The 26,162-nt window shown below is 45.7% G+C and overlaps 1 protein-coding gene across 12 annotated transcripts in view; it reads right to left on the bottom strand.

Annotated features, from left to right (window-relative positions):
• Ppfia1 (PPFI scaffold protein A1) overlaps positions 1–26,162 on the bottom strand; it is an 83,244-nt gene that overhangs the window by 15,663 nt on the left and 41,419 nt on the right. For 9 of the 12 annotated variants that reach the window (XM_085693419.2, XM_085693415.2, XM_085693416.2 and 6 more), the window contains 12 exons: positions 24,858–24,989; positions 19,419–19,481; positions 18,832–18,911; positions 16,469–16,604; positions 14,474–14,697; positions 13,246–13,477; positions 11,281–11,310; positions 8,574–8,725; positions 6,949–7,121; positions 6,322–6,415; positions 423–504; positions 135–335 (listed from right to left, as the gene is read on the bottom strand). In XM_085693419.2, the coding sequence (XP_085549545.2) occupies positions 135–335; positions 423–504; positions 6,322–6,415; positions 6,949–7,121; positions 8,574–8,725; positions 11,281–11,310; positions 13,246–13,477; positions 14,474–14,697; positions 16,469–16,604; positions 18,832–18,911; positions 19,419–19,481; positions 24,858–24,989 (1,599 nt within the window). The remainder of the gene's footprint in view (positions 1–134; positions 336–422; positions 505–6,321; positions 6,416–6,948; positions 7,122–8,573; positions 8,726–11,280; positions 11,311–13,245; positions 13,478–14,473; positions 14,698–16,468; positions 16,605–18,831; positions 18,912–19,418; positions 19,482–24,857; positions 24,990–26,162) is intronic. The other 3 variants (XM_085693417.2, XM_085693425.2, XM_085693424.2) reach the window with 1 other exon arrangement.

Below are 26,162 nucleotides of genomic sequence, written 5' to 3'. Positions count from 1 at the left end.
ACGCAATAGTTTTTATGGTATATGCAGCTGCATTTTAAATGAGAACTGCAAAGACCCAAGAAAGCAGGTTGACTGGTCCATAGCCTTGCAGGAGATAGTCCTTCCTCCCAGAGCATAAGAACATGTGAACTTACCGTCCTGGATGTGGGTGGGGCAGAAGGGCTGGTTAGTGACATAATCTCCTGGATGGCCAGCCGCAGCTTCAGCCTGTGCAGAGGGTTGCTGATGCCTATCTCCCGCTGGATCTCGGTGTCTGACAGGGCTGACATGATGGCACCACTCTTGACGTTTGCTCGGCAAGCAGCCACATACCAGGCAGGCATCCCAACCCAGAGCTAGACACAGGAACAAGAAAGTCAGAACATTAGGCAAGTGAGATACCTTAGTGAGTTCCCATAAAGCAGCATGTGAAGAGAACATACCTCCAGCCATACCACCACCGTGGGCCCATCCCACTGTGCGAAAGGCAAACCCTGCCTGCGGGCCTCTTCCAGCAGCTCATGCCTATGAGGGAAACATATTCAGAACAACCAGTTAAGTAGGCATCTTTGACAGGCTTCCAAAGCACAACAGGTACTTACCTACTTCCCTTGAGCCAGCCACTGGCACCATCCACAGCACACTAGCTCATGTTTACTACAGGGTGCGGCATGACCCCCACAGAATCCCACCTCTTCTGAAACAATGACCACCAGCTTGACGGGCACCCAGTAGTTCTCATACCTAAGTTCATACGGTGTGAGGGTAAAAGCTAGGTGTCACACCCTTTTTACACTGTCCAGAAAGAGAGTACGTGAAGGCTGACAGATGGATACCTAGTGCTGAGTCCTTAAGCATGTAAGAATGGTTCAAAAAATCAGATGTAGCAGCACACACTTTTAATCCCAGCACTTGGGAGGAAGAGACAGGTGGATCTCTGTGAACCCAAGGTCAGTCTATTCTACACAGTGAATTCCAAGACATCCTCAACTACATAGTGAGACCCTGTCTTGGAAAACACATACATGCACACACACAAAAACAAAAAGGAACGTGGGTTCTATCCCCACACACAGGTTCTTTCTTACAAATTAATTTCTCCATGTTTGCATGTGTGACAGCCAGAGATTTCAGAATCTTTTATTTTTAAAGAAAACTATTTTGTGTGATATCTAGCTCTGTAAAACCAAAAATCAAACTTCCAAATCCTGGCTCTGCAATGACTACCCAGATCAGGGCTTTCCCTCCAGTCACAATGTCACAGACAGCTTCAGGCTTGGTTTCTTCAGTTATCCTTGGCTTCCACAATCAATGGCTGTCTTTCATCACTGGCTAGCAGCATATATCCAGGGCAGCAGCACTATTTGGTGTCTCAGGCAGTCAAAATAGCACTTCCCATCTGAGGAATGGGGCTACTCATAAACTAAAAAAGAGATAGCAAGTGTGCTCATGTGGAGCTGAGGGTGTGAGGGTCTGCAGGATGAATACCAGTCCTAGCTACAGGGAGGGGGCTGAAATCTTGGGCCACCAACTAGTGACGGGGGGGGGGGGAATATGTCCATAACAACACCACTTTCTGCTTCCTCCAGACAAATTCTCCTCAAAGACAGGTGCTGTGGAAGCTCCTTCAGCCAAAAGCCTTAAAGATATCAGTCCACTTGGGCGTGACCTCTTTTGCTTTAAAAAACAGTGGTAGCTCTCCCTCGCTGCCCCCCCCCTCGCTCCCGGCTCTGCTTCCGGCTACTAGACTCTGTTCCTGGTCACGCAGAGGGCTGCTGTCCAGGACAGTGATCTGAAAGTTTTCCCCTTAAAAAAAAAAAAGATAACACTTTTATTAATCATAATTCCAAACTGGTGTGGGATTGTTCTGTGACTTACGTCTACAGACAGGTGGCATCACTTAACAAAACAGGTGAAGAAACCACAGGAAGCAGCACTGTCCCTCTTTGTAGTCCAACCCCAAATAAAAGTGGAAACTCGGAGGACACCAGGTAGTGCCCTTCCTGTGTATGTGGCCTGGACTAAGTCTTCTCCAACTGGGCACTTTGCTAGGACCTCTGTTATGCAGTAGTAATAGACCATGCAAAACAGGCAGCTAAGCAAGCACACTGCAGCCCTCAGGAGCTACCTGGAGTCTGCAGCATCCTGTGATGCCCTGAACTTCCTCCTAGCTCTGGAAACAGCCTTTGCTGTCCTTAGAGCACAGGCCACTGGCAGCAGCAGGAACAGTGTAGAGGTTGTAGGGCATGAATTAGGAACCAGTTAGAGAACCTCAAGGACAATCAATCATAGGTAGCAGGACCTGAAAAGGTGGCTATCACTGGCTTCCCTCTGCTTCCTGAGCCTTCCCTACTGGGAAGTTTGTAATTGTATAACCAAACACAGCTACGACAAGGCCAGCACATCTTTCACCAATCATCTGTCATGAGACGGAAGGAACATCCATGACTACAGACACCCAAGTCTAGGTGACTCAACCCTGAGATGCCTTATGACAGCAATACTACCTCCCTCCTCTCCACTTCACCTGGGAATGGGGCTGACCCCTTGACCCTCACAATACCCTCCCAACTCAGTCAGTTTTCCCATGTGGGACTTCTGCAGACCCACCCAACTACCAGTAGTCACTTTCTAGCTACAGAGCCACTTGGCCTTTCTGCTCCATGTAACTACCAAAGTAAATGTGGTAAGACGGTGTAACTGCCGCACTTATAATCTCAACACTTGGGAGGCTGGGGCAGGATTGTCACGAGTTAGAAGCCAGCCTGAGCTACACAACAAGACCCTGTCACACGAAGCAGAGAGGGCACTTAACTGTCACCAACATTTATTTTCCTGCTAGTCAGTTTTCCAGGTAATAAAAAACTCTTTTAGCCACCGGTCCCAAAGCTTAAAACACAGTGACCAAAGTAACAAAAATCTTTAAAAAAATTTTTGGGTATATGGGTATAGTGTATGTACTTACTATGTAGACCAAGCTGGCCCAAAACTAGGGGATTCATCTGCCTTTGCCTCCCTAGTGTTGGGATTAAAGGTGTGTACAGCGCTGCTCAACGTTGTTTTGTGACAGTTCTCTTACTAAATCTAAAGCTCACTCACTGGCTAGACTGACTGGTCTCTGAGCCCCAGGCACTAAGTTTCGGGTGCAGACCACCACACCCACATTTTACATGAATGCTAGAGATCCAAACTCAAGTCTTCGTGCTTACACAGTAGGCCATCTCCCCAGCCCAAAGAAACGTCTTCTAAAAAGTCCACATGGCTGTCCGTACCTCAGGCCTAAGACCAAGAGCGCCTGACTGCTCGGAAGAATGAGAGGGACATGGTGCTGACCCTGGGGTCACGGGTGCTGCTTTCAGGAAAACTGAGGGAGAAGCTCAATCCCATTATCCTGGACATGGATCTAGGATTGTAGAGCTTCTGCTATGTCTTCTCTTCCTGGTCTGTGAGATGTATCATCTAAGTGCATATCTATAATCCTCCTCTCTCTGCCTCCCTAACACTGGCATTGTGGGCATGAGCCATCATGTGGCTAATGTGTAAGGCTCTGACACCACTAATTAATTGTTCTCTTTCCAATCAGAACAGGAGGGAGGGTTGAAGAATATGCTTCTGTAGCACAGTGCAGGCCAAGCGTTCAAAGAACTCTGGCCTTCATCCTTAGCACCTCAAAAGCAAAGAAAGGAAATGAACTGGTACAGTTTTAGAAATGCACTCAATTTTATGAGGAATGGCTCACGTAAAAAAGCCAGGCCCCACAATTAGATGGAGCTGTGGTCACCTACTCCATGATATCAACAAGCACGGCAGCTCTCCCTACCTTAGACCCATATATTTTCACTATGCCAGCACTGAGACCCTGAAGAGAAGGTCAAAAGGCCTTTCTTCCCCCGACACTAGCCATAGCAAGTGTCTACATCAAGTGAGAAGCCAGGAGTCCTAAGAACACAGGTGATATCACTCTGACAAGGAAAGGATAAAGTCTACCCCCCCCCCTTTCTTTTTTGCCAAAATTCTCTCAGAAGTTCAGCATTGAGGTAAGCCTGGTGTCCTTAGGAGCATCGCACAGCTTGGCTCTCCACACAGTCCAGTTTCCTACCTGTGAGCACACCACAGTACCACACAGAGGTGGGAGGACATTTTAAAGCCAAAGTGGCTTACAGTGCAACTTCAGTAGCAGTGCCCTGAGGTTTCCCATCAGGAAAGGGAGGAAGGCCCCTGCCCCAAACTCTCTCAGCAGTTCCCCAAAGCAAAATGGAAGCTACCAAGCAAATGTGCCAGGCCCTATCAGCCTTCACTTGCTAGAGGCTGCCTGATCCACTCAGCAGGCAGAAGAGATCCTCAAGTCAGGAACTGGCCACAGGAAATGAGTCTGAGTCTTCAATCCCACACTCACAACACACATTACATACATTCAGCCAATCACAAGGCTGCCCTTCCACACTCTATAAGAATGTGGTAACACAGCTGCCGGGCCGTACACAGCCTTGCTGTTTTCATTATCGTGTGTGACATGAAACAGAGCATGCCAATGGGATCTGGGGCATAGAAGTTTCCTAGTATAGACCCAGTAGGCAAGAAGATGTGTCTGTTTTTCGAGACAGCGTTTCTCTGTGTAGTTCTGGCTATCCTAGAACTTGCTTTGTGTACTAGGCTGGCTTTGAATTCACAGAGATCTGCCTGCCTCTACCACTGGAGAGCACAGATTGGATTAAAGGTGTGTGCCAACACCTCCTGAAGAAGCTGTGTTTTAATATCAACTTTCATATGGCCAAATGGCAGATCCAAGGTATCTCAAAAAATTTTTACTCAGTTCAAAAACAGCAGTATTCCAAATCAAATTTGGACGTTAAGAGATTTCTGCAAATTTTCATTTGCAGACTCCTGAAGGTAAGGGAGTCAACAGCACTGCTAGTGGAGCCTGGTCCTTACCTGGAGCAATGTCCAGTTATTAGATAACACGTGAAGAAGAGCTCATGATTAGTGGCCCCACAGCAAGATGAGCACCATTCTGGGTACAGTACACTGTCTCCAGCATTCAGGACACTTTGCAGAACTATCCAGTCCATCCTGGCTCAACCCACTTCCCTGTGTCAGTTCAGCTCTCACTTCTATTCTACACCCTCTGCCTGTTCTTTGATGCACTGTCTCATCCTGTCTGTCAATCTCTTACTATTTCTAGATGCAGCTAAGCTTCCAGACAGTCATTCTATGCAGAGCAAACCCACATACACATCACTGCTCTGTGCCCTGGAGTGACAGCCATCCCAAATAGTACTACTAATTTTCAGGACAGCAATTTATTTTACTAACGTACTTCTTTCAAACGTACTTCTTTCACCCTGAGCCAGTCTTTCAAGACTTAGTGCAGAATTGAAACTTGATTATAAATTCTTAAATCTATCTGTGATAAGACGGTCTACCAGGAGAAAACACTGTGGCGAGTACTTCCAGAGGGCCATTCACATGGGCCCAGTCACTGTGGCTGCCCTTAGAGCTCAGCTGTTTAGACAATTTGCAGGACTTAGAGCTATTTATGTGAGACCGAGTCTTACGTGTTTCAGTCTCACTATACAGCAGATGATGACCTTGAACTTCTGATCCTCCTGCCAGTATCTCTGAGATTTGACACATGCCACTATGCTCAGTTTATATAGTGCTGGTTGAGAGGCCATGGTTTTGTGCATTCTAGGTTAGCACTCTATCAACTGAGCCATATCCCAGTCCTCTTATCACTCTTCAAGATAACCACCATCCTATTTAATACTCAGAAAAGCCATCCAGGGTAAGTTGCCATGACTCTCATCTTACAGACGAGGAAAATAGACATGGGGCTACATGACTACCCAGAGCCACAGAACTGACTCCAAAGATGGGTTGTGGAGCATGGCACCTTAGCAAGACACTTTCCACAGAGGCAGGAATGCAGGCAAATGCCTTCTATGAGTCATAAATGTTCCCGTCTTTAGGAAGTGTGAGTTAAAAAAGACTGTTATTACACATGTGTGTGTTGGAGGGGTACGCATATGTACTTGTTCATGTATGTAGGTACACTTCAGATACATGCAGAGGTCACAGAAAGATGCCTCAACATCAGGTGTCTTCCTCTATTGATCTCCACACAACTTTCTGAGACTGGGTCTCTCACTGAATTTGGAGCCTGACCATCTGGCTAGACTGGCTAGACAGCAAGCTCCAGGGACTGTCCTGTCTCCACTTCTCCTCCCCTCGGCATGGAGTTATTTTTCAGAAGGCTATGCATACACACAGCTGTGCACAGAATTTGATACCGGATGAAACCTAAATATTAAGCCTTGTATGGAAACACAATGAGAAGCTTACTTTTTCTGAAGTTTACGGTTTTTCTCAGCTTGTCCTCCCAGTTTGCTGAGTCCCAAGGCATCTTGAGATGAATTTTCTGTCTCTGAAACACCAGCTACAAGGAAGTAGAGATCCTAGGCTTAAGTAAATCAACATGGCAGAGCAAAGTTCAGGTCTGTTCTCTATAGGTAATTAAGTTCACACTGAGAGTTGAGAGCTATTTCTGGCCAAGACACCTGGTATATCTCAACTGCTAGCCACTGTTCTTTGGGTCATATCTGTACCACCTTTGAGGGCCCATGCTCACTAGTGTATGGTGGCATGTGGAGAAGGCGCAGACACAGCAGGTACCCAAGAGCACCTCACACCCTTATTAAGATACTTACTGCAGGGGCTGGAGCAATGGCTCAGCGGTTAAGAGCACTGGCTGCTCTTCCAGAGGACCTGGGTTCAATTCTCAGCACCCACATGACAGCTCACAACTGTCTGTAACTCCAGTTCTAGAGGACTCAACACTCTCACATAGATATGCATGCAGGCAAAACACCAATGCACATGAAATAAAAATGATGATGATGATGATTGATGATGATGATGGAGATGGAAGAGGAGGAGAAGAAAAAAGATGCTTACTGCAAACCTACCAACCTTGTCCTGGTGACTCCTTCCCCAGTGGCCCAGGCCGGCCCTTTTCCTTCTTGCCAAACAAGCGGCCAATGGAGGACTTGATGCCCTTCTTCTTTGGAGCTTTGTGGAGAGAGTCCTGACTACTATTACTGCTGCTAGGGTTGCTCACTGGACCATCTTGGGAACCTGTGGAGCTTCAAGGAAATAAAATGGACTTTTATCAGAGCTCTATCATAACATGAGAGCCCATGCATAGGCACTGCTACATTTTGCTAGGTTGTTTTTAAGATAGGCTCTCACTCGAGTCTAGGCTGGCCTGGAACTCATGAAAACCCCATCTCAGTCTTGAAAACACTAGGCTTATAGAGACCTAAGTTACCACACCCAGCCAGATACTCTACATTTTTAATAACTGGTCCTCAGAGCTCCTGAGATTCACCAAGTCTCTCACAGTATGCTGTGCAATGACAAAGGCTGACAAGGACTCTCAGAAGGAAGCCTGATTCTGAACAACCAGCTTCTCTGGGACTTGAAACTCCTCTCAAGAGGAGGCCTGGACTCTAAATGACTGGAAAGGGAGCCCTAGGCTCAGTCAATGAGATGCCTATGGAGACCAGAGAAATCCACTGCCAGCCAAAAAAAAAAAAAAATGCTTACTACGTGCAGAGCTGGGTAAGAGCTACTGTTCAAGTGCCCTCCCCTGCCCTGCTCAGGACAGAACAGAAACTCTGCCATTGGTCACAGCAAGCAAACAAGCTCTTAGTTTCCTGACAGGGAGCATTTTAATAAAGAGGTGGGGAAAACACAAACTGCCCAGCAACTTGGAGACCCAAGAAAGCAAGAGAATATGAGAAGCCAGGCTGTCAGTGAAGGGACTCTGAGCTCAGGCATGGCGAGCATGACTCTGGTAGGCTTTGCCCTTCTTTACCATTCCCTCTGCCTTGCTAAAAACCATTAGGTTGTACTCCTAAAGCTAGTCCCTAAGGTCTATTTCCTTATTTGGCCACTTCCTCTTCCTGAGGCTGACTACCAAAGTCCAGTTATCAAAGTATTGAAGTCCAGCAATCAAAACACCCCTTTGGTTCACCTTACAGGCTAGATTAAAATTAAACACCTCATCCTAACATGAGGTTTCCCCTTGTACCTTTATAAACTGCCATTTCTCTATGTGTTATATCTGTCTCCTCTCTATCCAGCGGCAGTCCTTTGTTCCAACTCCAGGACAAATAGCCCTGTCCCTTCTCCCTTGCTCCCCTCCCCTTCTCCCTTGTTTTCAATCTCCTGTCTTTGTCTCTTATTCCCTGCCCTCTGTCCATGTGGAGCAAATAAATCTCGAGATTTTGATCTCAGGGGTCCTGAACCGATATTATTCCTCTCAGTCAGTAGAGTGGCACCATCCAGAACCACAGAGGCACCTGCATGTGAACAAGGCTGTGCAGCCCTGGAGCACCATTCTTTGCAATGTTCCCAGATAGGCCCGGCTGCTGGAAACACCTGAGGCAATGTCAGTAACTTCAACTGAATAACCTGAAATTCTTTAAAATCTGCTTCCCCCCCCCACCAAAAAAAAATTATGATTAATATTCTTCAACCCCAGACAAGCACAACTCCACACAGGGGCTGCTGTCCTCAGCCCTGCTCCTTACTTCCTCAGGTCCCTGATGTCCTCATGGCTGACCGTGTGCAGTGCGCCCTTGTGCAGCCTGTCTAAGCGCAGGGGCCTCGGGGAGGAGGGGGGAGAGGTTTCACATTTTATCGTCGTCTTGTCGTCTCGTACCTCTTCTCTGGAAGCTGGCAACTGAAGGCAAGATAAGGGCAAGAATAGTGAACAGTGTACTCAAAGACCTATTAGCCTCTTTCTGCTAACACAAAAACATGTCTTTTTTTTTTTGTTGTTTGTGGTTTTGTTCTGAGATGGACCTTGGGAGTGTACTACCTCTGCTTCCCCAGTGCTAGGGTTACAGGTGGCACCATTGTGCCTGGCTAAAAGGCTGCATTTTAGTTCACACCATCTTCAGGACTGCTGTCCAGAAGGGAAACAAACAGCATGGAACAATGTGAGTCACAGCCCATCTCTCTGGGAAAAGTATGAAGTAGGGAGGCACAGGACACCAACCACTCTTCCCTGAAGACTAAGCACATCAGAGGCCAATGCCCAACAAAGGAGCCAACCAAGAACTGATCCATGCTATCAACTGCATCCTCATCGACACAAGAGGACAACCAGCTCTTACTGACCAGGAGCTCTTGACAGGCCTTCTCCAGCCACTTTGGAGAACACTGAGTTTTGGAGAACAGTGTTGTGGGAACACTGAGGAGGCACTCTTCCCTAGCAAGTAATTAGCACTTTCCTGTCTGGGGACTGGGAATACACAGAACAGCTAGAGACCATGAGCCACACCCAGGTGTATGGCTCCATTTCTGGGTATTTGTACTGCAGGCTATACGTGTAGACATGAATGCAGTTTAAGAGCTTTGATTTAGATAGAATACTCCTGTGTACGTCACTAAGATGGCAATGAGTATATATGGAGGAGGGTCCACAGCAGTGAACTGCTTCTCCCCACTTGGATGCTATGGATACACCTGCACTGTCTGGTTCTAAGGAAAGTTAGGCAGATTTCATGAAGCATGACAAGCATCTGCATGCACAGGAAGGCTGGCAGCTGAGTACCAGAACGGCACTGAGGATCAATGGTCCTACTGAGCCCCATCCGCTCAGGGCCAGGCTGAGCTGAGGCACTAGCCAGCAGCAATGCACTCTGCATCTCCCTGTCTAAAATGATCTCAAAACATCAGTGGGCATCATGGGCCTGGGCCAGGCTCCAAAGGGCCCATGCTTAGCATGCAGGAGGCCACTGTTCCATCACCTCCTCCCCAAAGCCACCATGGCTAAAAACTCTGAAGGAGTTAACAGCTTAAAAATGGGATCATTATTTAAACACAAACCAAAGAATTGAGCTCAGGAGCAACTCACATGCTGAGGATGTTATCACACTCCTTAGCAGAGCCTCACTCACAACAGCTCCCAATCTGGTCCCAAAATCCTGACAGAGATCTCAGGAAGGGATGGCACTAGGATTCCTATTACATTCAGACTCTTCAATGTTACCAAGTAGAGAAGCACCTTGGTTTGCCATTGGACTAAAGGAGAGATGGGTACACCACACTGCAGCACCAGCCCATATGTGGCTCCATAGACGAGATCACCATGTTGGAGTAAGTGGGGTTCCTCACTGACACAAGCCAGCAGAGCTGAACAGAACACTGTAGTACAACTGAGCAGTTGTGTCACTGAGTCAAGTCCACTTGCCAACTTGAGTTGGGGACGAAGGGGTGGGTCTTGCTTTGTATCCCAGTCTGTCCTGGAACTTGTGTCTTTCCTGTTGTGCATCGACACTGTCTGAGCAGCACAGGTGTGTCACTTTTTTTTTTTAACTTAAAAGAAAGAGGCAACAAACCATAGCACCAACATGGCAACACTCATTGGCAAACTCATCAGCGACAAGTAGGAATGGAAGCCATGACTGCTCCACAGTGCAGTGAGCTAGAAAGGTTGATCCCAGGGCAAGATTCCTGGGCTGGAGTAAGAAAGATAAGAGGTAAAGTGTCTAGGTCAACCACCAAAACAGCTACTGCCAGCTCTTCCCAACTCTGCCCAACATGATGCACTCACACCAATTCCTAGATACTGCCAGGGAATCAGGACAGCTAGCAAAAGGCTCAAGGGCAAACTGGCCACCAGCTCAGCTTTTGAAGCCAGACAGTCCTGAACACACACCTGTAACCCCACACCACACAACAGGAGCTTCAGTTTCCACACTGACAAATGAAATAACTAAGGTGACCTGTATCCCACATGGATGCATGTAAGAATTTAAGACAACGGTTCCAGTGCTTATGAGGCTGACACAAGGGGACTGCTGTGAGTTCGAGGATGACCTAGGCCACCCAATGAGTTCCAAAACAGTCTCAGCTATAGAGTAAGGCCTTGTCTCAAAGAAACAAAATTGTTAAAAATAAATAAAAAGACAATGTCTTGTACACATGCTAGACCCATGCTGGGCATGGGTATGAGCTCACTGGGTGCTAGCCCCAGCCTTCCCCACAGCACATCCCTGCAGCTCTGTCTCAGGAACTCTTGTTCTTAATTCTAGATAGCAGAAAAGCATGCAATAATTAGACACAGATACTTCCGTCCTAGTATTTCAGGGACAGGCTTCCCACATGACCACCAACATGACATGCAGGATCAAACTAAATACTGCTGGGAGTGTCAGGTACTTGTCTTCACATTACAGTAGTGTGTCAGTCACGGAGATGCGAAGTATATAAGGTCAGCACATGATTTACCTGTCTCCGGTGTTTCCTTAAGTCACTAGGCTGACAGATGCATGTGAAGAAGGGGGAAAGAGAGAGAGAAGAGAGAGAGCAGGTTTACTGCACATATGTGGGAAAAGACCCAAGGACCAGTGAGGCAAACTGCTAAGCAGGGTCAGAAGGACACACACAGGTTGAGCACTGAGAGGAAACATCACTGGAAATAAACATTCTCAAGATAGTTAAACCAGGAGGCAACAGTAATTATTACTTGGTTAAGACTGAGTTTGAACACAGGCAATGTATTAAAACTCAGCATTCCATCTAAGCAGGACTCTAATGACCCTTACTCGAGCCAGCCTCTCTGTCGCTAGTTGCAAACACATTGGAATTTAATAAATTCCATTAGAAGCTGTTACATTATCTATTATAAAGTCAAACAAACCTGCTTTGCGTTAACCAACTACTGGACATTAGCCTAAAGTCCTTACCTTGAATTTGGTTTACAACTTTTCAAAAATATACTGATTGTTTAAAGCAGTGAGAGTATCCCCCTCCATCCGCCCTTGTGAAAAGATGTAAGAAAAGCTAGTAAGGTACCAGCGAGAGCCCCAACACCATATAACATGCACAACATTAAACATTAAGAGCTTATCAAAGACAGCAAGACTGCCAGCAGGTAGCTGAAAGCCATGTGACAGAAGAACCAGAAGGGGCTGTATCTGTGCTTCCATCAGTACCACCTGGGCAATCAGGACTCTCCCTTACAGAATCACAGACCACATACCCCTTTCAGCCTGTGTCCACTTGTAGGAAACATGAGCAACTGAGAATGCATTATGAACATGAAAAAGCACAACAATGCATTCTTCCAGCATACTGCAGCAGATGTGCACTTGGGTGCGTGGTCATCTGCAGGAACTAAGGGGTGGGACTATCACAGCATAAGGTCCTGGATAGGCAGACAGACAGGGATCTGGGGTCAGGATCAAATGGAAGCAGACTGACGGTCAGCAAGTGGACAGTCTTAAACTGAAAACAGACACAGAGCTGCTCCTACAAAGTGTTTGGAAGGAGGACAAAACCACAGACCACGCCATTAAAGTTAAGAGCTTACCCACTGCACTAATGACACATATTACACAGTGCATCAAAATACATGAGACTGTACTATTCAACAGCTCATTAAAATGATTCAGTTACATGCCCACTGCCAGTGTCATGGAAATTGCGAATGAAAGCAGCAGCAAAAGAGGTGCAGCATTGCAAGGTGGCTAGGATACAGACTGAGATGGAGTTTAGTAGGTTGGCTCTTAGGATCATGTACACGCTAAACCCTCAACAGTCACTGGGTATTCTGAGATCTGCACACTTGGGTCATAGCATTTCTGAGATAAAAGTGCTCCCAAGCTAACCAGTCATAATTAATTCCCATCTGCTTCGGCTCCATAGTTCACAGGTCTCCTGAGTGGTCCTTTGTGCCTCAGAGCTTAAAGAGCTGCAGTGAAGGGCTAAGGGACTCCCTTACACAATTTTTTTAAGTGTGTTGCAGATGGAAGCCTGGTACGAACTAGGCAGTGCTCACTCCACCACTGGCCTCCATCCCAGGCTCTTTGTGCCTCCTCCCACATGCTACAACAGCTCTCCACAGTCAGTTCTGCTGAAACAGGCAGCATAGCCCCTTCTGGCTTGCACCAGACCCCTGCCTATCATCCTACAACTAAGTGGTAACATGCTAGGCTGGTCATCTAAGTATTATAATTAACTTGCATTGTTGACTAACTAAATACTAGCTAACTTAAGAGAAAAAAGGGTTTCACTATATAGCACTGGCTAACCCAACTCACTATGTAGACCAGGCTGGACTCAAACTCACAGAAATCACCTGCCTCTGTCTCCACCCCTTCAGCTTTTATAATCTGGAACCTCTTGGAGGAAGATGTGACCTCCATGTGTAACCCTTCCCCAACAGGCTGAGGTAGAAAATGTCTTACTTACCAGAGTCATAACACCCAGCCTGTCCACCTCCCGGGCAGGACTGTGAGGGACCCTTCTCGGTGTGGACCGACCACTGCCTGGAGGAGAAGAGCCAGCAAGCGAGGAAGCAGGGTAGGGGGGGATGGAGCTCATTGATCTAAAACGACCAAGATTGTCCAAGCTTCCACTGCCCACTCTGCTCTCGATCTCCTCTGCCCATTGTTCCGTATTCTCCTTCTCTTCTTGTATCAGTCTAAAACCCAAATAAGAGTAGTTGGCCTTATTTCATCAGGAAGTCCTGTGCAAGCAGAAACAAGTTGTATGTGCAAGCTTGTATGTGCAAGCAGAACAAGTTGAGTCTAGTTTGGGGGGTGGGGGGAATCTTGTGTGCGAGCCTAGCTACAGTGGGAGGAAGGTGTCTTTAACACCTATGTGGAAAAAAAAAAGACCTATGTGGGCTGCAGCTAGTACTGTCAGACTGTCTCCCTCCACTGACAGCTAGAATGTTCCTGGCCTCACTCTAAAAATGAGTGAAGTTATGCTAGCACTGGATGACGGAAGGAAACCCAACTACTTCTTGACCACAGCATGGTCAAGTCGCCACCTCACTTTACTCATCAGCACCTTGCATATCCTGTGTCCAGTCTTCCAGGAACAGCTCTGGGTAGCAGAAGAGTGATCTGGGCCCTGTTTCTCTATGCATGGAGGGATGGAAGAGTTCCACCTCCGTTAGCAAGGTGCGGGGAGGTGGGCAAGCTGCTAGAAGGAAAGGCCATCTCAGAAGCCCAAGTGTTCTGCTGTGCAGGGCTATAAAGGGGATGCTGATCTCACCTATACCATGCTTTCCCGTGGAAGTGAACTCCTGCATGACTCATTTTTTTGATTTCCAAGTGTAGAACACACTAGGCCTCATTATAACATCCTCACAGGGATGTTATAATGATCCTGTACAGCATCAACCCTAGTCTCCTCTGGTCACCTCTCTGTCTCCTTCCTTCCACTCTCACACCTCCAAATTATCCACTTCAGTCTTCTTGTCTCCACCTTCTACTTTCTTTTTGTTGCTCTTATTTTGAAACAGGGTTCTATGTAGCCCAGGCTACAAAAAATTGCTAGCCTCAAAATTGCTTGCCTGTAGTCTAGTCTGAACTGTATTACTGCTCCTCCTGCCTCTAATGCCATTACCCCCGGTCCCTACTATCCTTGTGTCTCTTACATATCAAATACACACACACGCACACACACATACCTGATCTCTTTGTTGATGGCATCCAGCTGCTCCTGAAGCATCATGGCCAATGTCTGTGCATCAGCCTGCCCACTGGGTGACAGCAGATCAACTGAGCTGAGCAGAGTATCTCTGTCATCTTCACCATCAGATACATCCACATCACTCTCAAATGCCTGTGCCACATTTGCCAAGACGCTGGCTTGTTGGGCCCGTTCCCAATCCTGTTCATTGAGGGTCTGCACCTACCAATAAGAACACTATGTCTCAGCAGACAAGAGTAACAGCAAGCATTCTAAGGGCAGGAAAGGCTGCTATCAGGAATGTGAATAGTTTTGCTGAAGGCCAAGGCTTTAGGAAGACACTCATGCACCTGAGCTGCTGCTAAACAAGAGGCACCTGATAGACAGGGAGGCTGGGCACTGTGGAACACACCTGCATAGAAGCACCTGGAAGGTGGATACAAAGATGGGTCTAGATTTGGGGGTCAGACTGGGCACATGCTGAGCCTGTCTCAAGGTGAGAGAACAAGCACCTCTACTGTGATAGAAACACACTGAACATTCAGTATCTACACTCAGGTCACCCACTTTAGTGAAAAAATTAAGAAGGAAGTCTAGTGGCACATGAAGGGGCATATTCAACTGCCACAGAGTGATGCACTGGGTGTGAACTTCCCAAGCCTGGCATAGAAAAGCACCAAGAGCCAGAGGAGGAAAGCAAAGCAGGCACCTGAACACAGCTATTGGCCCCATGGTAGAGTTTCCAGGGGAAAGGCTATACAGGAGATGTCTATTGTGATCACCATCCACAGCAGCCAGTGTTAAATCCTCCTGGTGGTTAATGAATACCCTCCTCCCTCCCTCCCTTCCCAACTGCTGCTCTCCCTCCCTACTCTGTGGATGGAAGGTCAGGGCTCATGCCTTCACCTTTCCTCCAAAGGAATTATACCTGCTGTGGCTTCCACACAGACTTCCTACCAGTGGCACCCTCTCTCAGCTGGTTCATCCCCTCAGGTAAGAACAGCACCCCCATCTCTCATCTTGAAACCACGGACAAAAACCACAAAACCTTACCCAGCCCCAAACTCCTGCCATCCCGCTTCCTTGTCCATCAGCAAAACCTCTCCAGCAACTGCCATTAGTCTCTGTCCTACCACTCACAAGGGCTCACTCAAGTGGGCAGAGCACCTTCCTCCAGAAGAGCTGCTCCAGGGTCGTGCCAACCAGTCCTTACCAACCATTTTGCTTTCTGTTCACCTGCTTGTCCATGCAGTCAGCCCACACAGGCTCAGACTTGGCTGCTGTCCTCCCTGAATAGGCTATTTGGCTTGCCCCAGGCCCCACCCCTCCTGGCTTATCATTCTCCTAGCCTGTAACACTTACAGTGACAGCTGGCTACTAAAGTACAGGTGTCCATGATACCCAACTGCCTCCTGCTTCTAACCCTCAGCATACTCCAGCAATTTGAAAGTAATATTCCTCTCTCCAAATAGAGGACAATTCTGTGGTTCCCTATGTAGGGACAGACCATAATGACTCCCAGTAATGGAGGGAGTATCTCATAAAAAGGCATGTGGCTTTCCCAGATCAGGTGCTGGAGGATCTGCGTTTCCTCCTGGCTTTCTTCAAATATGAGCTCTGAAAAGAGCCAGTGGCATACCGCAAGGACCTCAGGGAGTCCATGCAGGTCCATCAACAAGAGCTTGAAGCCACGGGCCTACACTAAGTCCACATTGCCAATCCTTCCCCATCTACAAGCACCTGAAACCTTGAAGCCACTACACCTGGCATCATTTGCTTTTATTTACTATTTCAAGTACATACTAATCAGCATTAACTTAAAGGATATCCTATTAAAAATTCTGTTCTTAAAGAAAGAACTAAAACCAAAAAGCAAGCATACCCTAAAAGCAAGCTCTTAGCCAGAAAAGCCAAGGAAAGGAACATGGGGGAAGAAGGAGACCCAGAGTCTGTCCAAGAGGAACAGGTGACGTTCCGCAAGTGGAGGCCTTGCCTTGGAGGGCTCGTCCCGCAGCGCTGCCAGCCGGCCCTTCTGGGGTCGCCGCAACACTGCACTGGTGCTGTAAGCATCCACATGCCCGTCTGCCACAGGGAACCTGAAGTCCGGGACGCTGCCCAAATGGGGTCGGCTGAAACATGGGAAAAGGTGGGTGTCAGAAGGAAGATAAAGTGTCATGTTGGAAAGGTCTCCAAGAAGGGTCCTCTTGAACCTGTCCAAGAGCTCTCAGCTACCCAGTCCTAGCCAGAAAAACCCACTCTTCTACGACAATGGGAGGAGGGATGGGTGTGGACACCTGAGGCCCATCGAGAGCCTCTTCCAGGTCAAGGGCACGCCGAGGCACCACCTGTTGCCATCACCTGCCCTGTGGCTTTTCTGCCATGCCAAGTTCAAACTGAGAGTCACAGCACTCCCAGGAGGAGCTAGAAGCTAGGGCTTAACACAGTGGTGCACAGATAGAGTCAGAGGGCTTCACACCCTGGGCGGAAGAAATCTCTAGAGAAGGGGACAAGGCTGAGCAACCAAGGAGAATCTGACCACTGGTTGTTCCTACAGCAGAACAACAGGAGCTCAACCTCAGCATCCACCTCTCCCCTTCTCCCAGTGCTGCCCCTAAAACTTCCTGGGGAAAAAGGCAGATGTCCTCACTTCAGACCTCTGTCAGAGACCAAGAAGAAAGGATCTATGGGCAGGAGTCCCGGGGGAACTCAGTGATAGTTCAGGGGAACTCTTGCACATAGATCTTGCCAACTCATCCCCTTTGGCATCACTGACACCTCATCTTCTCCATGTTTTTAAAGACACGAGATTCATGGCTTCCTTTCTAGCTCCACTTCTCTCCCACATCCCCACACCTTAATCCTCAGGAACCTGCTGTCTCAACATGGTTCCAGTCCGAGTCCCAAGCTGAGGAGCTGAGCACAGCTCTGTGTTAACTACAGGCAGCTCTGGGATCTCAGAGCTGTCAGTCCTCCTACTTTTCAAGCTGTTTCAAACTTCACCTCCGCAAGTCCACTCCTCAGTGGGGCAGATCACACCAATATGACTTATGTCACTGTCAAGTTCTCCCCACCTGTTGCTCTGTGCCTCAATTCCACCCCTGCAACCAGGCCAGCTCCTCTCTCTTCTACCCAGTATCTCAAGGCCATGGGGAAAGATGATGGAGCTCCCAAAGCCACACTCCTCTCCTGTTACCTGAACTGTGTCCCGCTGCAGGGTACTCAAACATGAGCACGCTTTCCTCCATATTAAGCCCCTTTCAAATCTAAAACTCCTTGTTAAAGAAAGTCACACATTAGCCAGCTGTGATGGCACACACTTGAATCCTGGCACTTGGGGAAGGTGGGAGGATCATGAATTTGAGGCCAGTCTGGGTTACAAAGGGAGACCCTGTTTCAATAAAAGGAAAATGACTCAGCAGTTAAGAACAAGTACTGCTCTTCCAGAAGTCTTGGGTGTGGTCCCCAGCACCCATGTCAGATGCTCAGAACAGTTTCAGGAAATCCAATGCCTTCTTCTGGTCTCTGTAGGCACTACACACACATGCGATTAAAAATAAAATATATTTGTCTAAAAAAAAGAGAGCAAAAGTCTCTTGTAGTGATGTTTACTAGCTCCCAACAGCAGGTCTGCTGCTGCAACAGTGATGGCACTTGCCTCTCTCCATCACTTTGGTCATGATGACTCTGTCCCCAAGGCCCTTTTCATCTCTTCCAGTGCAGTAACCCACCTCTCCCTCTGGCTTTGCACTGAGGGTTCTTAGTTCTGTACGGGCACCTCTTCTGGTGTGAAACAGGTCAGGGAAAGAGAGGCTGCAGGAAGCCTAGCTTATACAACACCCCAAAATCTAAGTGCAGAGGCATCTGCATAGGCCCCACACTGTTCCCTTGCCTGCTCCAAGAGAAAGTTTGTTTGCTACCCAATAGTGTCACCAAGTGACCACCTCAGTAACTTCGACTGAAGATCAACTCTCATAAGAAATAAAGCCAGAAGAGTAAGACCCAGCAAGAACTGTTTCTACAAGAAGACAAAAGTCCTTTAGGGATATACATTAAGTGCTGTAGGCTTGTCAGGAGTGGAGTCACCCCACAGCAGCAACAGTGTCCTTTCACAAGATAGTTCCAAATGCAGCACCAAACCCATGAGCAATGGATTCTGAACAGGTGCAATATGACTTCTCTATCAGGCCTGTTCCTCACTCTAATCATGTTCCCTCCAATGGGCACCTCAGTCAGCATATCCAAATACCAAGGAACTTCTTCCCACCTTCTGTAACTCCACTGTGCTGCCCACAGAGGCAGCAACAAGCCCTTGTGCATGCACAGGGCTGAAAATTCGTCCATCTGTGATCACCATACCCGTGATGAAGTGAAGGGCCTCTCAGTCTCATCTGGTCCAGCTCGGCCCTCAGGGCCTCAATATTCAGGACAAGTTGGTCCTAGGAAACAGTAAATAGCTTATATGCCAGCTCTCTCATAAGGACTGAGCACCTCTAAGGTGCATTTCAATTCTGAGAACACTTTCTGCATCCTAGAGCAAGCAGAACTCAGGTCTCTAAATCCATGGATGCCCTAATAAAAAACAGTGCTCCTGGTGATAGGAGAGTTATAAAGGGACAACTGTCGAGGGGTAAAATGCACTGACTGCATAAAGGGCCCACACAGCCTGTCAAGGTCTTATCACCTCCCACCCCCGCCCACCCAGCAGATCCCTGCTGGCCCTGTTCCTTACAAGAGTCCCATGCTAATGTTAGTCTCAAACAGACCTCCTCAAGGACCCAGGGTTGTGGACCATGTACACAAAGTGTTCAGCATGCTCAATGAGGGGCTGCACACTGTGAGGACTAAGAGAACTACCAGGAGGGCTTGTCTCATTTCCTTCTAAACACCTATGGTGTCTGAAGTCAGCTCTTCTGGAACTTCTATTGATGTGGAGAGTGAAGTACCTTATCATGTTGTGTCTCTTCCAGTTGCTTCTTTGCATTTTCAACTTCCCGTAGTAGAGAATTCTGAAAAAGAGAATGTCCTTGAGGGCTGGTTCTTAAAATGGGCCATGGAACACACCTGCTGCAACCGCATAAACCAGAGAGCAGCCCTGAAAGAAGGGTATGGCCATGGGAGGCACCAAGAGGAAGGCCACAGCCCAGTCAACCAATGCCCACCATGAGTGAGATCAGATGCTAGTGTGTTTGTCCCTGTGTACAAACTATTTCTTCACTAACCAATCTTAAAGCAGGCTTACCACATTCATGGTGCAAGGGCTTTGCTGATGCTGTGAATTTGTTTGTTTGTTTGCTTGCTTGTTTCGAGAGAGTCTTTTTCTGTAGACCAGACTAGTTTGAAACATGGTCACTTAGGAAACATAAAATTAAGTTTCACATGTAAAGTTAAAAGACAAACGCATTCTTATCCAAAGCCAGTCCCTTGCATGCCTATAGTCCCAAGACTCTGAAGGCTGAGGCAAGAGGATCAGGAGGAGTTCAAGTCTATTATTAGATCAAGTCTATTATTATTCCTGGACTATTATTAAAACTATCTAAAAGAAAAAAAATCTTTTAAAAACTTCCTCATAGCCAAGGACGACGCATGGGTGAGGAGGTGAGAGGGGTTATTCTGCAGTCTCTGACAGCCCCTCCAATCCTCACAGGTGCTCACGATTCTCCACCAGCAAAACCATATGCAAGTACCATCCCCAGTATGTTTCTGAGCTACATCTCAAGAGATGCAGCATACTGGGTCAGGACCTCTCAACTGTGAGTCCAACTACTGCCCAACAGGGTCTCTCTGTGGAGACTCACACCTCAATGTACTTTGGAACAATCTAGGACTCTCCACAAGGCAAACTCTAGAAGCTAGGCTTAGTCTTCTTCCAAACAAATGAAAGAAAGGCAACTGCTAAAATCAGGGAGCACCTTAGATGAGCTGACTACATCCACTCTACTGTGCTATGCTCTTAAAGTGCTGTATGTGTAAAGAAAAGGAAACATGACTCCCAATCAAAGTGCAGATAAGGTTGAAGTTTGGCCAAGCTAAGCCCTAGTATAGAGGCCTGTGAGCCAAGTCAGCTAGAACCCATTTCTGTCAAAAAAATTTTTAGGAAAACCAAGCTTCACTGTGCTGGCTAGTTTTATATCAATGATGTAAGCTCGAATACTTGTCAGAGACGGGGGAGCCACAATTGAGAAAATGACTCTATAAGATCTGCCATAGACAAGCCTGTAGGGCATTTTCTTAATTAGGACTGAGGTGAGAGGGCATTGTAGGTGGGGGCATCCCTAGGCTGGTATTACTGGATTCTGTAGTAAGAAATTCAATAGATCCACTGTATCTGGCTTGAATTCAGGAGTGATGGCACCTAGCCTTTGAAGTAATCTTTCCTAAATAATCAGTGATTATTATCTGAGTTGTTCTGACAATTCAGAGCCTTTGCATAACTTAAATCTGGAGACAAACCTGGCAAACAACTCCAGATAAGAAATTTTGGCATTCGGAAACTGACTTGCTAAGTGTCTCTTGTGTAACAACAATAAAGAGGCTTTTGTGAATACAGAGGCATCCAAGCTGACTCCCGTTTCTGCTAACGCCATAAAACATGCAGGAATGACTAGTCTCTTTCTTCAACTGTCTGACTGACCTGCACAACACAGAACATGGACATTTGGTGCTGAACATGAGGCACAGAGAAAAGAGGGATCCAGACATTCCAGGACTAGAGATAAAAAGTTTGCTCACTAGTAGTGAGGATTCTCGGATTGGGCAGGTACAACAGGGAAGCCCCATCTCAGGAGTAGCAATATGTACATCTGCTAGAAAGCATTAACTGCACAATTATTGAAAATATTACAGATACAAGTAAAATGGCTCCTGAGACAAAGAATAAATCAAAGAAAAAGGTCCTTCCCAGTGGAAAAAGAAATGAAAAATATTACTTCATGTATAAATTAGCACATGAAGGGTAGAGATGCACTGAGAATGGAAAGCAACCTCACTTAAGAAAAAGAATGCTACGGAGAATTGTAAATGTAGGAAGGATATAATAGTAAGAAAACATTTGGAAAGAGGAACTTGAGAAAGGAGTCTAATGAACAGAAAGTTGGAATGGATGGGACATGAGTAGTCTGGAGACAGAAATGAAAGAGACAAAATTTAAAAAAAAAAAAAGGCTTAATGTGCACCTTCAGCTCAGCTTCCTTGCTTAAAAAAAATCCAATTTTACTAAAACATGACAGTAATACTGAACTGCAGGTACCTTTGTCTCTAAAAAAAAGGAAAAAAAGAAAAATATTAGTAGGAAAAAAAACAAAACAAAACCTTGCTTAGGAGAAAAGTCAAGAACAGCTTCGGCTGTTATTGGTAAAAAGACAACACCCATAAAATTTCTTGGTACTAATAAACCCTCTGCTTATTATTATTTTGGATTAAAATAAATTTTTGTATGATGATAAATTCCTAAGGTTACAAAGGCATACTCAGGTTAACAAAAATTAACTTAGAGATGTATTTCTAAAATTGTAAAATTTTAATCGTATAAAATTACTAACTTGTCATAAACTGTTAAAACATAATTAAAACATGCAAATTAATCACCTTATAAATGGTCAAAATTTTTATTGTGCTCAGAACTAAGTTTGTAGCTATGCTAAGTACAAATTAATTCATTTACAGGGACAAGCTTTGGCTATATGTTTTCAAGGCTAAGCCTCCCAACAAATTCTTCCTCCATGAAACTGTTTTGAGATTGCTCAAACTTTTGTTTCATGTAGAGGATCAACTGAATAAACAGGTACTTTCGTACTTGCATAGAAAAACCCAATTGTTTTCTATTTCAGGATTTTCTATGATTATCTTAGATATTTCTAAAGATCCTGTTACCTAGTAGGAAAGTCTTCTAAAGTTCATAATTAGAATTGTCCTAAAAGTTTAAAGATACCAAATCTTAGATTAAAATCCTTAAGTTTAAATCTTTAAAAATTGATGACTATTATTGATTAAATGGATGTTGTTTGCTTTTTAGCTTTATGCTTTCTTTTGGTCTGATAAAAGAGCAGACTCTGGCGAAAAGAAAATAGTTAAAAGAGGCTCCTGAGTGCCTGTCCTTTAGTAAAGGCATTGTTTTATACAGACAGCATAATGACAAATTTGAGACATTCTAAGCTTCTAATGCATAACTAATAATAAGTGAACATCAACTAATATCTGAAAATTTGGCTGTCTTGTCTTGAACATTCTCTGCTGTCAGGTATGTAAAGATCTGTGTTCAAAATGCACAAAATATACAATGCCTCTCCCTAACTAGTCAGCTAAAGGACACAGCACCAGCCATGATACAGGTCCCTAAAAATGCCAACAAAATACCATTGCACTATATCTGAAACTTAACTTTGTCAAACAGTTAAAATATATTTCCTTTCTAGGACCCATTACAACTAAAAACTGATAATGTCCCTGTTTATGTATGCAATAAAATAAAACAATTTTTTTGCACATTATAACATAAAACACATTACAGGGATACCATGTAATCTGACAGGACAAGCAGATGTTAGATGATCTAATATTACTCTAAAAGAGATGCTTCTTAAACAGAAGAAGGATATGAGGGCTCCCAAAAATAGATCCCATAATGCTTTATTAACTTCCAATTTTTAAATTCTAATGAAGCAGAGACAGCTGCTAAAAGGCACTGAACTGTGGAAAAAACTGCTGAGTTGAATCAGCCTGTGTACTACAAGGATGTTTTAACATCAAAATGGAAACCAGGAAAAGTGTTGTGATAGACCTGGGGTTATGCTTATGTTTCTGTAGGAGACAAAAAATTGGACAAGAAAGAGATACAGAAAGCCTCTGAAGTTGATGGCTGATTCTCCTACTTGGGGACTGCTTAAGAAAGTGTCTGACAAAGGAGAAGAATAGTTTGAATGGCTGGGGAACCTCTGAATGCTACACTTTGTTCCTTGTTATGCTACCTGTGGTAACTGTACAGGTAATGAGGACATATTGGGCCTATATTACTAATCTACCAACTAACACAGGAGTGAGTTGGGGAGGTAAGGACAGCCCTGTGTGGTTAATCAATCTTCTTGGTTACCTAGTCCTTATGATAATCAAGAACCTGCTGAGTCTATGGAAGAGGGTAAGGAAATCATGTACCAGGAATTCCTATTTGAATGGGCAGTAGAATTCAATATAAGTGAGTCACCTCAATTTATATGTTTTCTTTATAAGAGTTGTCATGGTCATGGTGTCTCCTCACAGCAATAGAAACCTTAACTAAGACAACTGGGAAAAGGTTAAGTTACATTTAATGGGTCACCCTAATTCTTCTCAAATGATTTATGCTTTACAGCAAGAAATTAAGGAACTTGCTCAAAAAGGTTACCTAGTAAGACTGGAATAGATATTATGGAAAGCATTACAGATACTTTAGCTTCATTTATTTCTGTACATTAATTTTAACAGATTTCTTGTTCTCACGATTGTTATTCTTGTACTTAGAGTAACAACTTTATTGTTATTGAAAATGTATTTTTAGCTTGTTTTCGTAAGATTGTGAAACAATACAATAGACAAAAGGCTGTATTTACTTTAAAGCTCCATGATCTTCAACAGAGTTCTATAAGAAAACAAGTTCAGCAAACCATGGGGAGCAAGCCAATAAGCAGTACCCCTCCATGGCCTCTGCATCTGCTCCTACCACCTGGTTCCTGCCCTGCTTGAGTTCCTATCCTGACATCTTTCAATGATGAACAGTGATGTGGAAGCATAAGCCAAACAAATCCTTTCCTCCCTAAGATGCATTGGTGAAGGTGTTCTATCACATCAATATAACCCTGACTAAGACACTCACTATGTAGTCCACACCACATGCAGCTTATGTACAATGGTAATAGAACAAAGCACACTATTCATACATGTTCTGACTAAGCTACTTGTGTAGAGTGATGAGAACAAAATGACATGATTAAGCTAGCACTGAAAGTCAGATTATTTTATTTCTACCTAGCCCTCTGTGAAAGCCACTGGCCTTCTCCATCCTACAAGTCAAGACTGGTAATCAATACTTGGGCACTGATTATTATTCCAGAGGGCTCTGGTTTGATTTCCAGCATCACATGGCAACTAACTGTAATGCCAGTCCCAAGGGATTCAAGGTGCTCCTTGGACACCTGTCATGCAAGTAGTGTACAGACATACACGCAGGCAAAACACTAGTACACATAAATAAACTTAAGGGGAGGACAAACACACAAATAGCACTCAAATGGGCAGAAACACAGTCAGACACTAGCTAGCAGGTGACAGAAAGAAGCTAATGTCTTTCCCTGTCTGCAGGAGAGCATGTCCCGAGCCATATTCCCTGAGAGCACAGCAACCCATCTGCCCACCTTGTCCTCCAGCGCCGCCATTCTCTCCTTCAGATGCAGCTGCAGCCTCTCATTGGACTCCGAGAGCAGCTTGTCCACAGTGTCAGACAAGCGTTTATTATGTTCCTCGTTCATCTTTTCTCTCTGCCTTGCCTAAAACAGGAGGAGAAAGATTCCAACTTCAGGCTCATGTCTGGCCCTTCATAAGCACCAGGACCAGTGGACATCAGAGGCTGTGCTTCCTTCCTCTCATCCACAGGGGACTTTCAGGTGCCAACTACCTCTGGGACATGAGAAACTCAAGACAATCATGGTGAGGCTGTGAACTAGAAGGGGTAGTTTCTTTTTTGCTAAATCAAGACCTATGAGCATCTCGAGAATATCACCAGCCTCTAGCTCTCAATTTCACTTAGCAGAGTTCCTTGAGCAGACAGAAGAAACTTGAGGGGATCAGTTCATTTGCATATTGACCCAAGTATTTCTTTTGGTATGAATAAAACCATGGGTCTGACTTCTTGTGGAAAAGAATTAAATGTACAAAGTGAAAGCTGAACAAGCTGATCTTTAGTCAAGGGAGATGCAGGGCATCTCTACCTACACTCAAAACTACCAAATGGCAATATAGTAACTTTACAGTGTGCTAACTCAAGGCTAGAGTTATGCCTGCTCAGCACACACCCAAACCTATCTCACTGAAGTTCCAGCACCTAGACAGGTCTGAACCCTCAAGGAAGAGCTGTACCAGATTCAGCAACCCTGTTGGGGGAAGCATGGGTGGTAGAACCTCCCAAGACCCTCAGGTTTGTGCCCAACAGAAAATAGCTCTCACATGTGAGGACGCCTCCCAAATAGGCACTTGACAGCCCTTCTCTGAAGAGTGTGCCTGTTTCTGTTCACACTTGAACGTTCTCAAAGTCAAACAGCTGGAAGTTCAAGCATAAACATGATTGTCTATTCAGGGCTCAGTGACATTATGTATAAGCCTCACAGGCTCTGTGACAATGTACCTAAGCCTATATTGCCTAAGACCTCATACAGGAGCTTTAAAATCATCATTTCCCAGAAGTTTCCCTAGGTCTGTGCAGCCTTAAACTGATGGAACACACTGGCTGTTGTGTCGTGCAAAGGTTCCACAGTCACACACCCAGGCTTTCTTCCTCTAGAGCATATAGGGCCCAGGACTGTTTCTTGCTCTATGTCCTGATGCCTCTGCCTGCGTCTTCCAGGACAAACTCTATGACCCAGCTAAAACAACACTCTCCCAGCTGCTTTCTAAGACAGGTGAGCATTGGTACACTTCCTGCTCTGACACCTTCACATCCTGAG

Source organism: Myodes glareolus, chromosome 7 (genome assembly GCF_982192425.1).
Source record: "Myodes glareolus chromosome 7, mMyoGla1.1, whole genome shotgun sequence".
Taxonomy (NCBI): Eukaryota; Metazoa; Chordata; class Mammalia; order Rodentia; family Cricetidae; genus Myodes; species Myodes glareolus.
The sequence above is the reverse complement of the archived record's forward strand: the minus strand, read 5'-3'. Positions and strand labels throughout refer to the sequence as shown.